Source organism: Harpia harpyja, chromosome 8 (genome assembly GCF_026419915.1).
Source record: "Harpia harpyja isolate bHarHar1 chromosome 8, bHarHar1 primary haplotype, whole genome shotgun sequence".
Classification (NCBI taxonomy): Eukaryota; Metazoa; Chordata; class Aves; order Accipitriformes; family Accipitridae; genus Harpia; species Harpia harpyja.
Genome location: NC_068947.1, coordinates 51,505,576 through 51,524,342, shown reverse-complemented (window position 1 = coordinate 51,524,342; position 18,767 = coordinate 51,505,576). Strand labels below are relative to the sequence as shown.

At 40.9% G+C, this 18,767-nt stretch overlaps 1 protein-coding gene across 2 annotated transcripts; it reads right to left on the bottom strand.

The window, feature by feature from the left end:
• Positions 1-1,490: 1,490 nt before the first annotated feature.
• Positions 1,491-18,096, bottom strand: CD86 (CD86 molecule). Of its 2 annotated transcripts, none has more exons than XM_052795094.1 (6): positions 17,923-18,096; positions 11,859-11,908; positions 10,228-10,569; positions 5,906-6,217; positions 3,728-3,859; positions 1,491-2,927 (listed from the first exon to the last, which is right to left on the bottom strand). In XM_052795094.1, the coding sequence occupies exons 2-6, from the start codon at positions 11,902-11,904 to the stop codon at positions 2,908-2,910; spliced, it is 852 nt and encodes a 283-aa protein (XP_052651054.1). In that variant the 5' UTR covers positions 11,905-11,908; positions 17,923-18,096; the 3' UTR covers positions 1,491-2,907. The 2 variants fall into 2 exon arrangements, with proteins under 2 accessions (XP_052651054.1, XP_052651052.1); XM_052795092.1 differs by lacking the exon at positions 17,923-18,096 and adding an exon at positions 12,041-12,236.
• Between the last annotated feature and the right edge of the window lie 671 nt (positions 18,097-18,767).

Below are 18,767 nucleotides of genomic sequence, written 5' to 3'. Positions count from 1 at the left end.
AGTGAACTGGGACCATTCAGCCTGGAGAAGAGAAGCCTCAGGGGAATCTCATCAGTGTGTATAAATGCCTGAAGGGAGGGAGGGTGCGGAAAAAGACTGAGTCAGGCTCTTTTCAGTGGTGCCCAGTGAGAGGACCAGAGGCAATGGGCACAAGCTGAAACTCAGGAGGTTCCTTCTGAACACAAGGAAACCCTTTTTTACTGTGAAGCCTGACTGAGCCCTGGAGCAGGTTGCCCAGATAGGTCGTGGAGTCTCCTCCCTCGGAGATATTCAGAAGCTGTCTGGATGTGGACCTGGGCAACGTGCTCCAGGTGACCCTGCCTGAGCAGGGGGGGTTGGACCAGACAGTCTCCCTAGGTCCATTCCAACCTCAACTATTCTGTGATTCAGTGCTGGTTAACCAGTGAACCTGAAGCAATCTATCACAACTGTAAGTCTGATGACAGGATTTTACCTTAGGGCATTGGATACTGGTTTAACACACAGTTTCCATTTCTGTTAGCATTTTCTGAAATTCATAATGTTATGCCTAAAAATAAAGCAATGGTGTTTTTAAGTGAAGCTGTTATATGCTGTGGTATGTAGTGGGCATATGCTCATTTGTTTGCTTGCCATGTTTATAGAGTCACTAAATGACTGAAAGCATGCTGTCAAAGAAAAAACTACAAAGTGGGTGAGGAGATAGCCTGGAAAACTGAATGTATTTGTATGGAGGACAGAAATGCCAGCACATCAACTACATTTTTCTTGTGCCTTGCTACTGTGCTCATTACACCTGCTAGAGCAGAGGATTAATGCTTTTGAACAGATGGAGACAAACTAAGATTTTCCCTGAAGCCCACCTGCTTTTTTCCCCCTTAACTGTCTTTAGCTGCAGGAGGGAATTAGAGTTGATTTTAAGAGCAAGAAAAGAGGAGGTAGAGAAATTGATCAGGTAATAGAAGGAGGTTGGAAGCCTAAAGTAGAGGGATGGCAAGGGGGAAAACAAACAACTTCAGTAATTAGGAACAAATTAAGGATGAGAGCTGTAAAAAGATAAACATAACCCACCATGTGACTTTTTCCACTAGTTACAGCTGGTGATAGTGATAGTAGACAGTGTATCAGAGTGAAAAGCCCCCTCAGAGGTACTAAGATGTTGCAAAAACTGTTGAATTTCCAAGTGCTCAGAATTTTTTTTTCTGCTAAGTGAATCTTATCTTTAAGGTGTATAGGTCAATAAATCAAGGAGGTATGCATACACAGAGTTGTGCACATTTATTTAGCTCTATAAATGAATGTATGAAACCTTCAGTTGTCCCATTCTTGGTCATTGCAGCAATACCTTTTTTCTTCATTTGCTTCCAAGAAATAATTCTGGGAGTGTTTCCTCCCTAAGAACACCAAATGTGGGTATTCCCCAATATACTGCTTTAATGACAGGAGAATAAAACACCAACACAGAAAAAGACATATATTTTAATAAGTCATTAAATAAGTTTGCTAGCAAATATAAAATTTTACATAATAATAAAACTTTTAACAAAATCTGAATGATACTAATCTGAATGAAAATATTTGGAATGATAGTGTAATAGCTTAATGAACTGACTCCCAAATGGTTTTGCTAACTCAAAAGGACATGCACATTCTCTCACACACTTGAAAATGGAGTAAAAATTGCAGTGGAGTCTAGCAACTCACAACATTATTTAACAGAAAAGAATATTTGTACCCAGCAGAAACTGTAGAGAATTTATGTCCCCAGACTGCAACTCTGAGCTGAAATTTGTCTTGAGAATGTGTTGCTAATGTCCCTGCTCTTGCTGAAAATGTCAGACCTACAAACACAATCAAGACCTCAGAAGAATTTTGTCTCAATTCTGCTGCATTCTTCCTCCTGAACGATGTCAATGCTGTTGAAGAATATAAAGTGCAGAGATCATTCAAGACTGGAGAACCGGCATATTTTGAATGAAATGAAGAATCTTTTCTGAAAGGTAAAACTACTTCCTATAGCTGAGCATAGTGCACGGATTGCTTTAGCTTCAAGGTTTGAAGCACGATTAAGAAAGGGACAACATAGTCAACCAAATTGCAACATGACCTACTTACGTAATATTTTTTTTTGTTATCTGCTTAGCTTAATTTTGTATATTTAGATTTATACACATATGAATGATACCTCATGCTTTCATTTGCTATCCCTGCATCCACCTGAACAACTAGTACAGCACCTGGCCAGAATACAGAGGAACAAAGTGTGGAGGTACTAACTGGGCATATTAAGCTTAGATGGTAGTAAAAAAATAAAATCCAGATAACCAGAAATTATATTTAAAGCAAGTCTTTCCTTCAGGTGATTTCTAGTTTCAAATGCCGACATGAATTGCATGACTTTTCTCAGAAGGTGGGGACGTGCCCCGAAGTTCCTCTTTCTGCTGTGGAGCTTTACAAGAAAGTTCACTGGTACAAAGCCACACTGGCTCTGCCAAAAGCGTTTATAGCTCATGATTAATAGCCTGCCTCTGATCATGTTTCCAGTGATGGTTATGATTCACAGATTGTGGCCTAACTCTATTTCTGAGACATTCCCTTCTGTAACCCACGCAGCTCTGCTTTCTTCATTGACTCTCAGGATTTTACAATGTCATGGTGCATCATGAAGATAGAGCAAAGAGGTAGTCGTGCAGATAGGCAGAGCATCATAATTACCACCATTCTGGAGCAAAACTAAAAGCAGAGAACACTGGACAATGGATTTCAGCCATCAGACAAAAATGTTGCATGTTGTTCTGTAGGATATCTGGGGTGGATTCTTGTTCTGGCAGAGCATCTAGGAACACAGGACCTCAGGACTTGCTATGTGCAGAGATGCTTCCCAGTCAGCAGTCTGGCTGATCACCTCAGCTTCAAGCTGGATAGCTTCTAGACTGCTAGACTGACACCTAAAATAGATGAATATGTCATTTACAGAAACATGACAAACAGGAGCTGAAAAAGAGTTGATAGTAAATGTCCAGTTATCTTAGGATTTGGAGAAAGAATGAGGTGGGGCTCAGGACCCTTGGCTGAGTAAGGAAACAGGACTGACTGTGAGGAATGCTCTTCGCTCTTGCTGCAAGGAAGGATAGTCTCTGATGTCAGCATGAGGATACTTTCAGTGCAGAATAAACCCTGGACTGCTGAGACTAGTGTTGGAACAAAATAGAGAAATGCAATGCAAAGATTGAATTCTGTTCCTAGTACAAGATGATTCTTCCACTCCCCTGTTGGGCAGCCTGTGGTGGAGCAATGCCTTGGATCCTTCAGCTCTGTGATGACAAAGATACTTGCACTTGACAGAAGCCTTATCTCATCCCTCCCCCAGCTCCACCTTTCTTATAAATGGTGATGGACAAGAAAGGTTTATACAGTTCAGTGGTTTTAGGAGCCAAATCTACCAATAAACCAGGAAAAAAGGATGAAACTGCAGGAAAAAGTGGTGAGCTGTTGCCATGGCAGTCTCACAGAGCACAAAGAAGAGGGAGAAGTGGATCTCAGGACAAGACAGGAGAAAGATGTTTTGACTTACTGCCGGATGGAGTAAGTTGTTGCAGGAACTAAATTGTCCACGGAGTTTAGCTTAAGTCCGGCATGAAACACAACCTTCTGTCAGCAGCTTGAATGTAGGTAAAGGGATGATTACAAAGAGCAAAGCCTGTGACGTGAGGGACAGTAGAGCTGAAGCTGAGAAGTAATAACTTACTCTGGTTGGTAGATAAGGTATTTCTGTTCTTCAGTATCACAAAACCCAGGAGAAATGTGATCAGTATAATCACAGCTATAAGTGGGCCGAAGAAATTTATCTTCACTTGCTCCATTTCTTCCCCCTGTATCTCTGAATTAGAAAACAGAAGAGATATACACACAGCAAAAATTTAATTCGGTTACAATTAGCTTAAACCATCTATCCCAAAGTTATGTGAATTAGAAGTTTAGGGAAAGACCCTCAGCATCCTTTGCTTTTACAGTGTTTTAATAGTGTCAATAAATCACTATCCACATTGCTTTATTTCCATTTCCAATAACTAATGAAACTACCAAGTCTTAACAGCTACTTAAACAACAGTAAGGCAAAGTACTCTTTCTGAAGTTTGGGTAACACATGCGAGATCAGCAACTTGATTAATACAAGAGCCTGTGAGGCAGCTACTGTGCTACTGTGCAAGTTTGAAGAACCTGGGATATGTTACTACCTGGTATCTGTTGGAAATGATGGTCAAAGCCTAACAAAATGCTGCAAGGGATGTGAAAGTAGCAGGGAATGCAAAGGAGTTTCCCTCTGTTTCTGGTTATTGTGCTTTTGAGGTTTTGGTGCTAAGTTTAGCAACTGACAGAGCTTCAGTTATTGCCAAACAAAGCTTTTGTTTATGTGGAGTTCCTAGTTTCGTACCCACCATCACTGCTTATCAGGTGGCTACTTTCATAAAGCCAGGGAGGAGAGAAGAAGAATTGAATAGGGAAGAGGAGGATGCAGCACTATAGCTAATATAGCCATATCAACATTCATGAGCAACATGTAGAGCTGTGCAAACCTCAGAAGACTTCTGTATTGTATTTTAATATTATTTAAAAATCCTAGAATGTAAGGAGAACAGAGGCAGTTTGCCACACCTAGCATTGATGACTTAACCCTTTAGATAAATTTATATGAATAAAACTGCACTGTGGAACTTCTTTCCAGAATGAGTAGCAAGCTTCTTTTCCATCTGCAGTAGTAAGGTGTATGCCTGTACTACCCTGGTAGGCTTTCCTGCAATATTACCATTCCCTCTTGGCTCCCTGTTCCTGTCAGTTGAAGCACAGCTCTCCATCTTCAACATTGTCTAAAGCAGACACCTGCAAGCCATGTAGGAATTGTCTTTATTTTGATGCGCTTGTGCCATGGCTTACAAACCAATATGTCAAAGAATGTTTTCCTCTCCCAGGAGATAAATAAAATACAGCTTTACTTTAAATAAAGGATCAGGCATGTGGAACCCTGAGATAATCCAGCAGTGAAGTCTTATTGGAACTCGGGGCCCCAGCTTCTTCTTGCAAGAGGTGTCTGAAAAAAGACACAGTCCCAGAAAAAAAAATCCCCAAACAGTCATTTTGGAATGCACACTTCATTTTGTCAAATGTTACGAAAACCACCAGGAATGCTTCTAAGACTAGTCAAATTTTCATGGCCTTTACTCGTAAACTCAGCACAGTCTATTTGGCAGTTTCTGCGCCAAATCTGGTCCAAGGGACTCTTCTGTTTAGCCGCCTGCTTCTCTCTAGGGAATGATTAATAGCAGCTCAAGCACCTAAACATTAGATAAAACTTTTTTACTGTCAGGGCGGTCAAACACTGGAACAGTTTGCTAAAAGAGGTTGGGGAGTCTCTATCCTGGGAGATACTTAAAACTCAACTGGATAAGGCCCTGTGCTACCTCTTGACCCTGCTTTGAGCAGAGTGGCTGAACTAGATGAGCTCCAGGTGCCTCTTCCAACCTCAACAGTTCTCTGATTCTGTGAAGTGGCAACCTCCCTTAACAGCTAAATGTCACCTCCAGAGACTGGTTGCTGTCTAATCCAGACATCCAGGTTGCTCTGTGGCTACTGCAGCAGCATCTAGGGAGGGGGTGAACAGGGCTGTGTTCTGGATTGTGTAGCAGTAGCCTTCCTTCTCTGTGCCCTCTCCTTGCTGTAATAAGACTTCCCATATGGAAAGGAGAGGGAATTTGGTGGCCATGGCTGTTGGCGACAGGATGGAGAATGTACAACCCTTGTAACCAACTCCTACTGCTACTTAGGATTTATTCCCTGCCTTGACTATGCTACTATCTGTGATCAGCTCTACTGCAATGTGCCCTGCTCCTACCCGTGCAAAAATTGGAATGGGCAAATGGAGACTCACCTATGCCTAGTGGCACTGAGACAAGGCTCCCCAGCTGCTCTCCAAGGTAAAGCAAGCAGCTAATATTAGTGAGGGTGTTTGTAGGAACTGTGATATTCAGCTTGCTAGTAACATTGTACAGCTTTGTTACAGCATCCTGTGAGATGTCCATGTGACGCACAAGCCCACGTGTTGTGTTTTCGTGTGAAATTAGCCAAGTCATCTGCTTGGGCTCTGGATAACCTCCGCTGGAAGAACAGGAGAGATTCAAGTATTTGTTGGACTTTAGTTCCCCAGTGTGCAGCCTTGCTATCTCAGGTTGACTATAGTTGGCTGAAATAGACCAAAGAGAAAGCATCATGAGTCAGACATACCACATCTTGTGACAGTTCCTGCCAATTATTTAAGATTTTCAGGCAGAAGCAAGTCTAAACAATTTTCCCAGGAAAACAATGGGAGTCCCAAGAAGAGTTTGTTATGTTTTTGGTGTACATGTAGACTTGCTACTCCTTGTCCTCAGGGTGTTTCAAGGACATAAGTCTGATCAGCCAGACACTGGGCCTCTGTCTCTCCCACCTCCTTTAGATCCATTGACACCACAGAATAATCAAACCTGGCCTGCTTGCAGGTCAGTGTGTAAGCACAAAAAGGGAATGGGACACAGTGCTGTCTACTCCCAACCTCCTGATTAGGTAAGGGGAAAACCACAAACTTCTAACTGTGAAATATAGAAAAAGAAATCATCTGAGGGACTTCAGATGGGTTAAGTTGGAGGTCCAGTGCTGTCATAGGTAGAAATATCCTTGGTGTCTGTCAGTATTATGAGTAATCATTTGGCAGCATATAAAGTAATTCACTCATCTTGATAGTAGACCTCCCTTAGCTGGGCATTTTATGTGGAAGTGTCTACAGTACAAGTTCTTTTACTTTGTCATTGGATACTCATCCCAGTAAATGAAAAACATACCTGTTGCTTTAAAAAGTCAAGTTTCCCAGGCAAGACATAATTAGTGAAATGGGAGTGGGAAGAATTATTTAAACATAAAATATTAATGATAAATGGAAGCTTTGAACCAATGATCTCTCTTAAGTAGTCTCCCAAATAGTCTCAAACAGGATTTGTTTGGTTAAAAGGTCATAGTAGAAATAGTAGACTATAATGGAAAGAAGGAGAGAATGTGGACATAATACTGACTGCATGTTGACATACAGCAAGTTAAAAAAACAAAACCAACAACAAAACCCAAAAAACAGACTCAAGGCTTCATTGAAAATACTTCATTATTTTAGTGCCAATAGGACTAAAGACAATATAGAGAAACATTGGAGAGGGGGAAAAGGATTCTTAGAAAAATATGAGCCTAAGAGGGTCTGACTCTTCTGCACGCACACTCAATGTGTTTGATCCAGGCTCTAATCCTTGCTCTGGTGAATTCTTAATATGGATGGATGAAGAAACATGATGTTGCTTTTAGTTGCTGTATGCCAACACACAGAGAGAAGGATTTAGCTTAGTCACTTAAATCCCCAAGAGAGTCCATGGCTGTGAATTCAAAATGGAAAAAGCCCCACCTTTTTCACACCCCAAAATTTAGCTAAGTTGTCCCTCAGGAGAGCTCAAGCTTCCTCTTTCTCCTCAAGGTCTGACTTGCTTAGCTGACTGCTCACTCCAGCTTCTGGTCTGGAGTATTTATTCTCTCCTTGGCATTTTACAGCGAGGGTAGGAATGTAATCCATGGCTGTGAAACTTGCCAAATCATCCAAGTGATTTAAGAGTTTTGATCTTATTGACAGTAAACATGTGGAAATAGTGGAATAGACCCTGATCAAAGCACTTCTGTTATTATGGCTTCTGGAACCTCAATTTACTGAAAAGTGATGTTGGTTGCATGCAGGGCGTGGGTTATGTATATGTGAGCTTTGGACTGTTAACAGAAAAGCATGTTTCAGGAAGTCTTTTGTATTTAAAGATAACATTTCTTCCAAAAAGGCTATGGGCTTAGATTTAAATACCTCAAGAGGCAGCAGATCCATCAAGCCCTTAATATTTTTCTCAATGGCTTAATCACCCTACCTGTTTTTGTTCCATTTTCTAAAGGGGCAATGTGCCTTACTTCTCACCTGCTTCCAGCCACTGACTGTTTTTATTTCTTCACTGAATTAATTAGCCTTTTTTTTTTAATATCCAGTATTTTATGTGTATTTCAGGTTTCCACACTCTGAAAACAAGACTCTTCTCAGTCTTCTGCATTATAAGGTAATCAGATCGATCTTTTAATGTCTGCAGTTGGACTGTATTTTTTCTAGCCTTCAGATAACTCTAGTAGAGCTTTTCTTCATGCTTTTAAGTTTTTCAACATCCCCTTTAAAATGAGGACACAAACTGTTAATTCTCTATTCTGACATCAGTTTCACTCCCAACTCTTTGAATAGCATATTTTGAAATAGCTTCCCTAGTCTCACCTACTTCCCTTATTGATCCATCCAAAGGAAGCACTACAGCCATGCTATAGCAGCAGAATTTCCAGTTAAGCTGCTTGTCACCATGGTCCCTACCTTGCCTGTTTTAGGAGCCAAAGCTTTCCATTGTGAAGCCTTCCCTTCTTTCTGGAGGATGATCTGTGTTCATTGTTCTTATATAAATCATCCTGGCTGTACACAATACATATAATATACATATATCTATCTATCTATTTTCCTAATGTAATACATATAAATAACACATGTAAACTGTATTAGAAGGTACTTCAGTATTTCTGAATGGGCTTGGTCACCAAGTGATCTGGATAGCTTTGTATGACTGCCCCATCATTCTTGTACAGCACTCAATCTTTCTTATGTCCATTTTAAGTGTGACACGCCATACTACAAAAACCCCTCCATGTATGATATGAGATTCTAATTAAGAAACAGTAGGTAAGCATAAGCACATTTCAACATTTGTATTTTTCTTATAATTCTTTTTAAGTTTGTTTTTTTAAAATATGATTTTATACTGCTCCTTCCTTTGGGAGCTTCTTGAACAGAGAGTCATTTGGAAGGAACACAGCAGCAAATAGTTTAAAACAGGCTTCCTAAGTTAAACCTTAAAGGGTCTGGGAGAGTTTTAGTGCCTCAGCCTGAGACTTCTAGAACATGTTGCTCAGATGTTGGCTAAGCTGATAACTGGTTTAACTGCTTGAATTAATTAACTGAATGGTTGATGCTAAGCATCTCTAAAATTGGAGGTCTTGATACTGAGTGCACATTATAAGTTTCTGGGTTCTAAAACTTTGCTGAAAATACTTGTTGAGTAAATTCTGGGAGAATCAAAATTAACAATCTAGGTTTTCTATCTGTGAATTGAGGGAACACTTGCTGGTAGCACAAAGCTAAATAGGCTCAGACATCCTGGTACTGGTTTTGGCTGCTGTTACACATGGCCTATTCTTCTTTGAAGCAGTTTTGAAGCCTGAAAACACCAGTGGAAGTTAGATGATATTATTAATGACTAGCACTATCATAGTGGAAGAGAGAACACAGGCATAAGGACAAAGGTTACTAGCAGAACAGCTTCAAATAGAAAAACATTAGGAAATTATATTAGGAATTACTAAAAATACTAGAAAATATTAGGAAAAGATTGCTTCCTCACTGAACCCCATTCCCCTGTTAAAAGATTTTCTGGCTTTTCCTCTGATAACATGCAAGAAATCAGGTTGAATCTCATCATTGCCTACATTTTTTCTTCGGAGATATTTTCAATCTTACTCTAACTGAGCATACGAATTTCTACTCCTCCACATATGAGCTGCTCTTTTCTTTATTCTCCCTGTAATTTATATCATCATAAAATAGCTGGGTGTTTGCAGAAATCTTGTTATATTTCAATTGTAATTTACCACCAACAATGCTAACTACTATTGCTTTTAATAGAAGGCAGTGCATCAGATGCAAATAAAGAAGTGTATTTTCCAGAGTCCTAAAAGCCATAAAACTTGCAGGAGGCAAGAGGAAGAAGGCAGAATGGTTTTCACTACAAAGTATGACAGGGTGAGAATCAGGAATGATGCAGTATTGAGCAAATTATTGCCTCATTTTCTACTACTAATTGCTTCCACCCAAGTACTTTTCATTCAGAGCTGAGGATTTTCTATTGAGAATGCTCTTATCCATCTTTAGAAAGTCTGTTCCAGTGCAGGTGCATCTTCAGTGGCTTGAGGACAGTACCATGCAATTCTGGACTGAACAAAGTGACAGAGAAATGCGCCGCCCCCCCCCCCCAAAAAACCACCCCAAAACCCAAAAAAACCCAAACCAAACCCAAACCCCAGACCAGATGACAAATAGAAGAGATTACTTACCAATAATGTGCAGTACACACTCAGATGTGTGTATGACCTTTGGCGATCCTTTATCTCTGTGCTGTATAATACATGTATACTGTCCCTCATCCACAATTCCTGCATTTAACAATTGCAAGGTCCATTTGTCCATATCCATCTTGGTGCGATTTATATATTTAGGACTAAGGTTATCATGTTTTTCTTGGCCGTAGTATACTTCATGCACCACTTCAACATCACCTTTTTGCCAAAAAATTCTTAAATCCTTTATGTCAGTTTTCTGAGAGTTTGGAAAATAGCAGGATAGATATGCAGTGTGATTGAGAAATGACTTCACCTGATGCACACTGGCAACAATACCTTAGACAAAGAGAGAGAAGAAATTAAGATTTCCATCAGCTACAAAAGAACACCAAGTATTTGCACTCACAGAGGCAACACTTAATGACAGTAGCAATAAAAACTCCAGCATTTAGACACAAATTCTCCCACTAGGTATGACAGGACACATAGTTCTTCAAACTGACTCACTTAGTCTTGTGACGTTCAGGTCATAAAACTGTTTCTTATTTTTCTTCCTATATTTTACTTTCCAAGGAAGGCCTACCACGCAGAGCTTGTGAGTGTCTATATTTTAGAAGACTTATATGCAGGCAAAAGGTCCAAACCATTCTTGTATGTAGCATCCTGAGTGCAGAGATTCTGCCACAAAGGAGATGGTTGCACAATTTCTTTTAAAAAGTTGAGTTCATTCTCCTAATAAAATAACACAGCATTGCAGTGAAGAAAATGTAAAGTGCACACTGTGTGGTAAATGTTGGTGTCTAGGGAATATATGACCAGAATGTCAGAAACAGGTGAACACTTTCAGTCTCACTGAAGAATTAATCTAAAATTTGATGACAAATTAAATGTCAAATTTAACTGTTCTGTAATTAATCTAGAGTTTAATGACAGATTAAATGTCAAATTTAACTATTCTGTTGCTGATCCTGTTGACAGAAATAGTCAATAAACACAATTATGCTTTCATGCAAAGAAAGCATGCACCCCCACAAGGGATGATTTTTCTCCCACTTTCATCAGTGCGTGTAGCCATTATTATGGGCGGTGATGGGCTGGGAGGACCATCTCTTCCTGGAATGAGAAATGCAGTCCTCTGTCCCAGAAGATAGCAACACCTCTGCTCTGTTCAAAAGGACGAGAAGATTTGCAGTCTCTCTCCCGGTGCAAAGTTTTGACTGCTCATCCAGAGCACCAGACTGCAAAATGATCTCCATGGCTACCTAAAACTCCAGTTGTCCCGTATCTAACTGTCCGTTTTCCGTTTAATACTGCTCTGCTCTCTGATATACAGGGGTGATATACACACATTTAAAAGATAGATTTAAACTGAAAATTTAAAAGCACCATAAAATAAGTGTAATGTAAAGATATAAAGTTGAAGAGAGAAAGTACTTACTATGTATTTTATAAAGTCCCTGCACACAATTTAAATACATGTCACATCATAGGCTATATGACCTTGACTGTGCAATGGAAATGATTAATTACTACTAAGGAATGAGCTTCTTAGTGGATGAGGAAGTATCACATAGCAGGACACAAATAATCAAAACAGTTTTCACAATTAAAAATTCGCCTTTTACCTGGGAGAAGCATCATAGCATAAAGGAAGAATATGCAGACCTCCATGACGCTGTAAGAAGGAAGAATGAAAGAAACATGTTAGAGGTTCGAAAACACTCCAGTACCTTCTCCAGTACTCCCCAAGAAGTGGTAAACCAAGAAGTTTTAGCAAGAGAGAGACTATTGAGAAAGTTAATCTCACCTTTTCCCATGGACTGGTGCAAGGACTTCTGTGTGCTTCACAGCCTTTAGCAACAAGAAGCATGCCATGACAGATCTCTGGTTTACAAAGAAGGGGATGTAGTGCAAGATTACTGCAGACAGGGTATGCCATGGGAGGAACACAGAGCCCCTGGGGTGCAAAGGACAGGACGAGTACCCAAAATACCTGGTACAGAGGAAAGGGGAATGGGGAGCATGCTTGGCCCGGCAGAGTAGGGAAGAAGATGGGGGAATTGAAAGTAGAGGGGGAGGAGAGGGTGACACAGAAGGAGGAGGTGGGGAAGACGGCGCTATGATGTCAGCTACCAGAAGCGATGAAGTGTGTGACCTTTAGTTTTGTAACAGGAACCTATCTTTCACGACAGTAAAAGGTAACTGAGAGAAATCCTATATGCTTTAAAGAGTGGAGGCTAAACAGCACATAATCTGTGGTCAAGAAAAACTGGTATCTGTTTAGAAAAAAAGAAAAAAACCCTATGACTCATCTCATAAGCAAAACACTTCTATGGCTGCTTGGGTTCATGTGGGATAAGGGCCTATGATCCTGGTAAACAGCTAAATATCATTCCCATGCAGCAGTCAGAGAACGGCACCTGCATCTGACTGGCCTGTGGTTGCTGGTTTGCATTTTAGCTGCGCCTTTGTGTTTTTCCTGTGCCTTTTCCATACATCTGGGAGAAGCCTCCACACCTCCCCGGCCAAGGTCCTTCACTCTCCTCCTTTAAACAGCTCCAAAGATTCCTCTTTTGCTGGAGCAGATGTAAAAACTCTTCAGCTCTCATACTGCTTAGAAACAGTGAGATTGCTGTCTGCTGTACTGACTGATAGTACAGCTTCCTGATGGTTTCCCATTTTTTGTCATGTTTTATTTTAAGCTGGTACACTTTGGTCTTTACCCCAGGTCTCTGGGAGCAAGAGTCTCTCCTGTTTCATACAGAATTCCCCTCAGTCCGCTGACATGTTTTTTGTGTGTGTGCTGTAACGTACAGAACTGTGAATGATATATTTTCCAGACCAGATTCATCCTGCCCTTTCTTAGGAAAGGGGAGAAAGAAGCCCAAATGTCTCAGAGGATATAGATAATTTTCTCTGTGATCCACCTGTCGTAGCAGAAAAGGAGGGAGAGCTTGTGCAGAATACATTGCCATAGACAGAGGTCATTCTCTTTCTGCTCCAGCCGCCCTACTACATGGTGAACTTTTATCAAGGGGTTTTCCTCCTTGGCTGAGCCCCACTGAATTAAACCACACAACTGATTGCCTAATAAAATTGCCTGTGCCAAGCCACTGAAAACTACAGAAACTCCTTCTTAGCAGTCATGTTTTCCTCCTATGAATAAGAATTTTTGCTTCCAGTCAAGTAAAAAAAAAAGGATAGCCCTCTTTTTTGGGTCCAGTGCAAGTGTGTAAGAGGAGAAATTAAAACAATTTGCAACTGGAAACAAGTGAAGTAGAGAGAGTGTACTGCTATAGCTAGGCATGTTTTGCAATGACTATCTCACGGCAGCGAAGACCAAAACCGGAACTGAAAATAAAGAGTGAGAGAGAGAAATAAAAACCAGGCAAAAATACCAGATAACACTGCTTGCCTTTCTTTATGGGTTGGATTTGGAGCTGTGAGGACAGAAGTCTCAAAGATCCTACACGGTTTCCTGGCTGCTGTCTGCCAGGAGAAGGCGTGTGCTGGGGATGGCCGCATCCCGTGAGAATCCCAAGTCTGCAGAGGGGTGTACACCCACATTCCCTGAAGAGGGAGGTCACTGACCGTGACAAGCTGCTTCTCCTACATGAGCTGCTTTATAGAGAGGTGCTGAATCATGAATCGGGCCACTAAAACTTCAGTGCTGCAAGCAGCTTCTCTTCCCCTTTTTTACAAGATGCCTTTAACCAACAAATGCAAATCCTTGGAGCCAGTGTCCAGGAGACTGAGGGGAGGAAAGAGAATTACACAGTCTGTGTGTTGGCTACTTACACCGTTTCTTTGGCATATTCAATACAAATTCTGTGCTCCGTTCTCTTTTATACCTGCAGGCCACTGAAAGTCTGGTTATGTCCCAGAATTGTTTAGCAGTCAGAGAGGACTAGGTGAGAGGGGAAAGACAGACTTTGCTTCAGGGTATGGCCTGCTGCTGGCAACTAGTGCAGACCAAAGTGCCCTCTTCGTGGCCATGGCCCAGTGCATGAGCACTCTGCTTCTCTTCAGAGCATTGCAGGTCTGTGTATGGATGTGCAGTTTTTTCTGTTCACGTGCTGGCTGCATCCAGCTGTGGAAGTGGCACTTTTTCACGATGCCAGTGATAACTGATGAGATGGGAGTGGTTTGAAGACCCAGGACTTAAAAATTATCTCTGACATCCAGAATTATGTGAGGTCAGTCCACAGGGAGGTAACCATTTTCCCCTGCTAAATAAAGCTAGCACTATGATGTGGTGTGTCTTTCTTGCCTTTTGAGGCTTTGTTAGCCATTCCTGGAGATGTTCCCATGACTCACAATTACAAACCATGTGTGGATGTCAGAGATGAAAAATGGAGAAGTATATTAATCGAAATTATGTCAGTATGCAGTCAGTAGTCACGCTCAACCCTTTATTTACTATCTCTGCAGTCTGATCACTGAAAGGAGAAGAAACCATATGAGTACATGCACTTTACTGGTCTTATTCATGACTGCTTTGGTTTGGTCCAAACCAGTCTGAGAAAAGTCATGAGCAGTTCCCACTTGGCTGAATACAGGGGGATTCCTTCCCTGAAGAACTCAAAGATTGATGTTCCGGAAAAAGAGGCAATTGCCAGAAAGCCCTGTGCAACTTATTGGCTTGTGCTTTTTGTCTCTTGTTCCTCCCAATCCAGCATGTGAATCCAGCATGTGAAAACCCAATACGCACAGTGAAGCGTGAAGGTCTTGGAGTAAACAAGAGCTCTGTATCTGGTATGCTTGCCTGGGTTTTCATTTGCTCTCTCTTTTCCTGTTTTCATTTTTGGATGTAGTCATTATCTTTTGAAAGACACTGTCAAATCTGTGCTTTTTGACTCCTAAGTTCCTTCACTGCCCTTCAGTTCCTTCCAAAATGTTCCTTTCTGACATGTTCTTACATGTAACTAGCTTATTTTCTCATATCAGGTACATGTCTTCTATGGGAAGACTTTCCTCCCCCATGTTTCATTATGAACTCAAAACAAAACTGGCCACTGAACTAGTAACCTACGCTTTTGACTTTTCTAGTGTAGGGAATTTTTCTAAAATTTCCACCCTATGCAACACTGAGTAGCTCCATGAGCAGCACTGTGAACCTCCTGGAGACAGGACATCTGTGACTAAGGCTTTCCACCACTGACCTGAAAGCTATCCTAGAGACTTCTAAAAGCAATTCTGCTAAAAAAGCATTTACCAGCCTTCTCCCATGTTGTAAACACAGGTTGATTTGAACAAGCGTTATCAAAGGAAATCACAACTTAAGAAAATTCCCTTAAAGTGGCAAGGTCAGAGAATTCTAGGATACCCTCCACCCAAATACTAAGCCATACAACCACATAAATATCCAACAAGGGACACATTTTAAAAACATACTGGGAAACTTGTGTTTCCTGTGTGCTTCTCCAGTTAGAAAGTGGCACCGTTTTAATCAATTGCTAAACTTTTTCTATTGCTCATTCTTTTAGAACAATCTTTTACATTTAAAAACTCTGGGCTTGTTGTTTAATTATGTTGTTACTACATTAAAAAAACCCCTCTGTCTCCCTAACCTTTGATTTCTGAGTGCATTTTGTATTCCTTCCCACTATCCCCTCTTTCAGTAATATCCTTTTATTAGATCTTTAGGAGAACTATGACTTTGTCTGTGAATCTGGGATCACTCTGCTTAACATCCAGAAACTGCTCTTTTAATAACAATTAAACAACACCGATTGTTTAAATAATACCTTTGGTCCCAAGATGATGGAGCATTCCACTGCCTCTGCAAGCAGAATTCTTCATCCACAACTAAAGGGCAGGTATCTCTGAAAGACAGCCACAACAACTGCCTAACAACGCACAGCCCCACAGCACAAATAATAGGACACAAACACGTACTCCAAGCAAGTGAAACTGCTGGGGAAATTCGGAGGGGAAGAATGTCATCAACCAGAACAAACCATTTGTTGGGATTAGCTGTGGCGTTTATTCTGAGTTCCACCTAAAGGACAGGTCAGGTTGACGTATTTTTCCACACTCTAAGCTACACCTGACCACAGAATTGGCAAGTTGGTTGAACCACTTCTGCACCACAGGTACCACATCAGGTGATGTCTGTCCTCCTTTCCCAGCCCTCGCGCTTGCCTCGAGGTTAGTCAAGCAAACTTGTCAGCTGGGAAGTAGCAATTGCCAGATTCACTTCTCACCAGCTCACACTAACCTGTTCGACTTCGCAGTGAAACAGAGAAGGAGCACACCCCTGTTCCCACACAGGTGACAATTTAGAGATGCCAGCTGATTAACAGACCAGTCAGTTGCTGGACTTTCCTCAGGAGTCATTGTACAGAAAAGGAAATTTAAATGCCCGCTCCCAGGTTGTCCATCTTCTGAGCCTCCTACTTTGGCACAGGACACTTTGCCTGGAAATAGCAGCATGGCTACACAATGCAGTACAGGCATAACCTCAAATAGCAATTTGCAAGGCACCTCTGATGGCAAGATATGTGCTGTACACAAAAGGATGAATCTGTAGTTGATTCCTAACCTATACCCAAACGCACCTAACAAGGATTAGCAGCCATACAATATATTATATGTTTAGTCATCAGGTATTACATTCTTTATTTTCAATAAGTGTCTTTCAAAACCAGCTGGGCATGTGACACAAACCTCATATTGCTTCTTAAACAGGAGGATCACTGATCAGAAGCTACTTTTTCTTGCAATAAATTAATCTCAATTATTGGATGAAGACGTGATATTCAGAAGTGCAGTTAAATGAGCCAAGCCCTCCTGCTCCCAGTTCTAGTGCAGAAATCACTCTGGGGACACATACTGATTTTCTCACAGTACTTCTCATGGCACATTAACTGACTTACAAAGCTAAAGGAAGAGGTTTTGCCTTTTGGTTTTGGGTCCCTCCCTTCAACCACCAGAATTATAGTAGTTGGGAAGAAAGGACCCAATTCTTCTATCTACTGGTGTAAATTAAGACCGCCGTCCTTATAGAATCATAGAATCATTTAGGTTGGAAAAGACCTTCGAGATCATCGAGTCCAACCATCAACAATGCCCACTAAACCACGTTCTGAAGTGCCTTGTCTACTCGCTTTTTGAATACCTCCAGGGATGATGACTCAACCACTTCCCTGGGCAGCCTGTTCCAATGCCCGACAACCCTTTCAGTAAAGCAATTTTTCCTAATATCCAACCTAAACCTCCCCTGCCGCAACTTGAGGCCATTTCCTCTCGTCCTATCTCCAGCCACCTGACAGAAGAGACCAGCACCCACATTATAACATGCACAATCAGAAAATGCCCTGCAGATCCACTTTGGTCCTTTTGCCCAGTTTCTGATTATAAATGTCCTGCTCCAGGAATTCAGGAAATAATTGTGCTGATGCCACTATAGAATGGGCTCTGGGTCATTCTGCTATAGATTGGTCAGCTTGCTCCAGGGAATAAGGGATGTCTGTGAAGCTGCTATGATTAGCAGCTGTGACTCAAATGAAATAGAGAGCAGCTGCAGAGTCACTTTACTAATAGCAATTACATTTTTACAAATGTATGCTCCTACTTGTTTATAGGATCATTACAAAGGCTTGCCTCAGTAACTGCTGAAATCATTATCAGATAAATAAAAAAGCAAAACCACTCAATTGAAAGCATTATTACAATACTAGGGAGTACCTTATTTCTTTCTCCAGGCTTCCTGTCTCAGAGGCAGCAAAATACTCCAGTATGGATCGTGACAACAGAAATGTTCATTCTTTCCTCTGTCCTCCGCCACATGCAGAAAGCCTGGCTCACATAAAATCAACCCTTTCCTATCACAAATACGTATGTGCTTCTTACAGCAAGCACTCTCTGTCCAAAAGAAGCTTCCTCTTTTTAAGTTGAAATTCCCCTTCTTTCAAAGCGCATTTAATTCTCCGACAAATGTCAGTGTTATTCACAGCAGTCCCTGAGCTGCTGTGTAGCCCTGGTCTTCAAGAAAACCTTTGCTTGGATTTTGCCTGAAGGAAATAACCCTTTTTGGATAAGGCTTAGTTTTTATGGCTGGCAAATTCCATTCACTTTTGTTTGCTTAAATAGGTCTTATATTAATAGAATGGGAAATAGATTTGTTGGCAAGGACTGAAGTTTCTCCAATCAGATTAGACAAAACTCTGTTCTTCCCCAGCACTCTCCTGCTGAAAGTCACTAAGTCAATTTAAGATCTGATGACACAATAAAAATACAGCTGAATGGATTGTTATGTAAGAATGGTGGTATCAGGACTAATTCCGTAGCATTTATGGGAAATTAGAGAAATTTAAGGCCATACTTTTACCACAGCTGCCATGCTTGCCATGTTCTAACTGATTTTTCTATATGACTGAGTAAAGAGTTGTGCTTATGTGTTTGACTATTTGTATGTATAATTCTTTGATAAACTGATAACTTAATTTTCCTGTACTGTCAATTTATTTACATGGAATTTGACTTCTCCTGTAACCTCATTTTGATTCTGCCAGCTTAGTAAAACTTGCAAC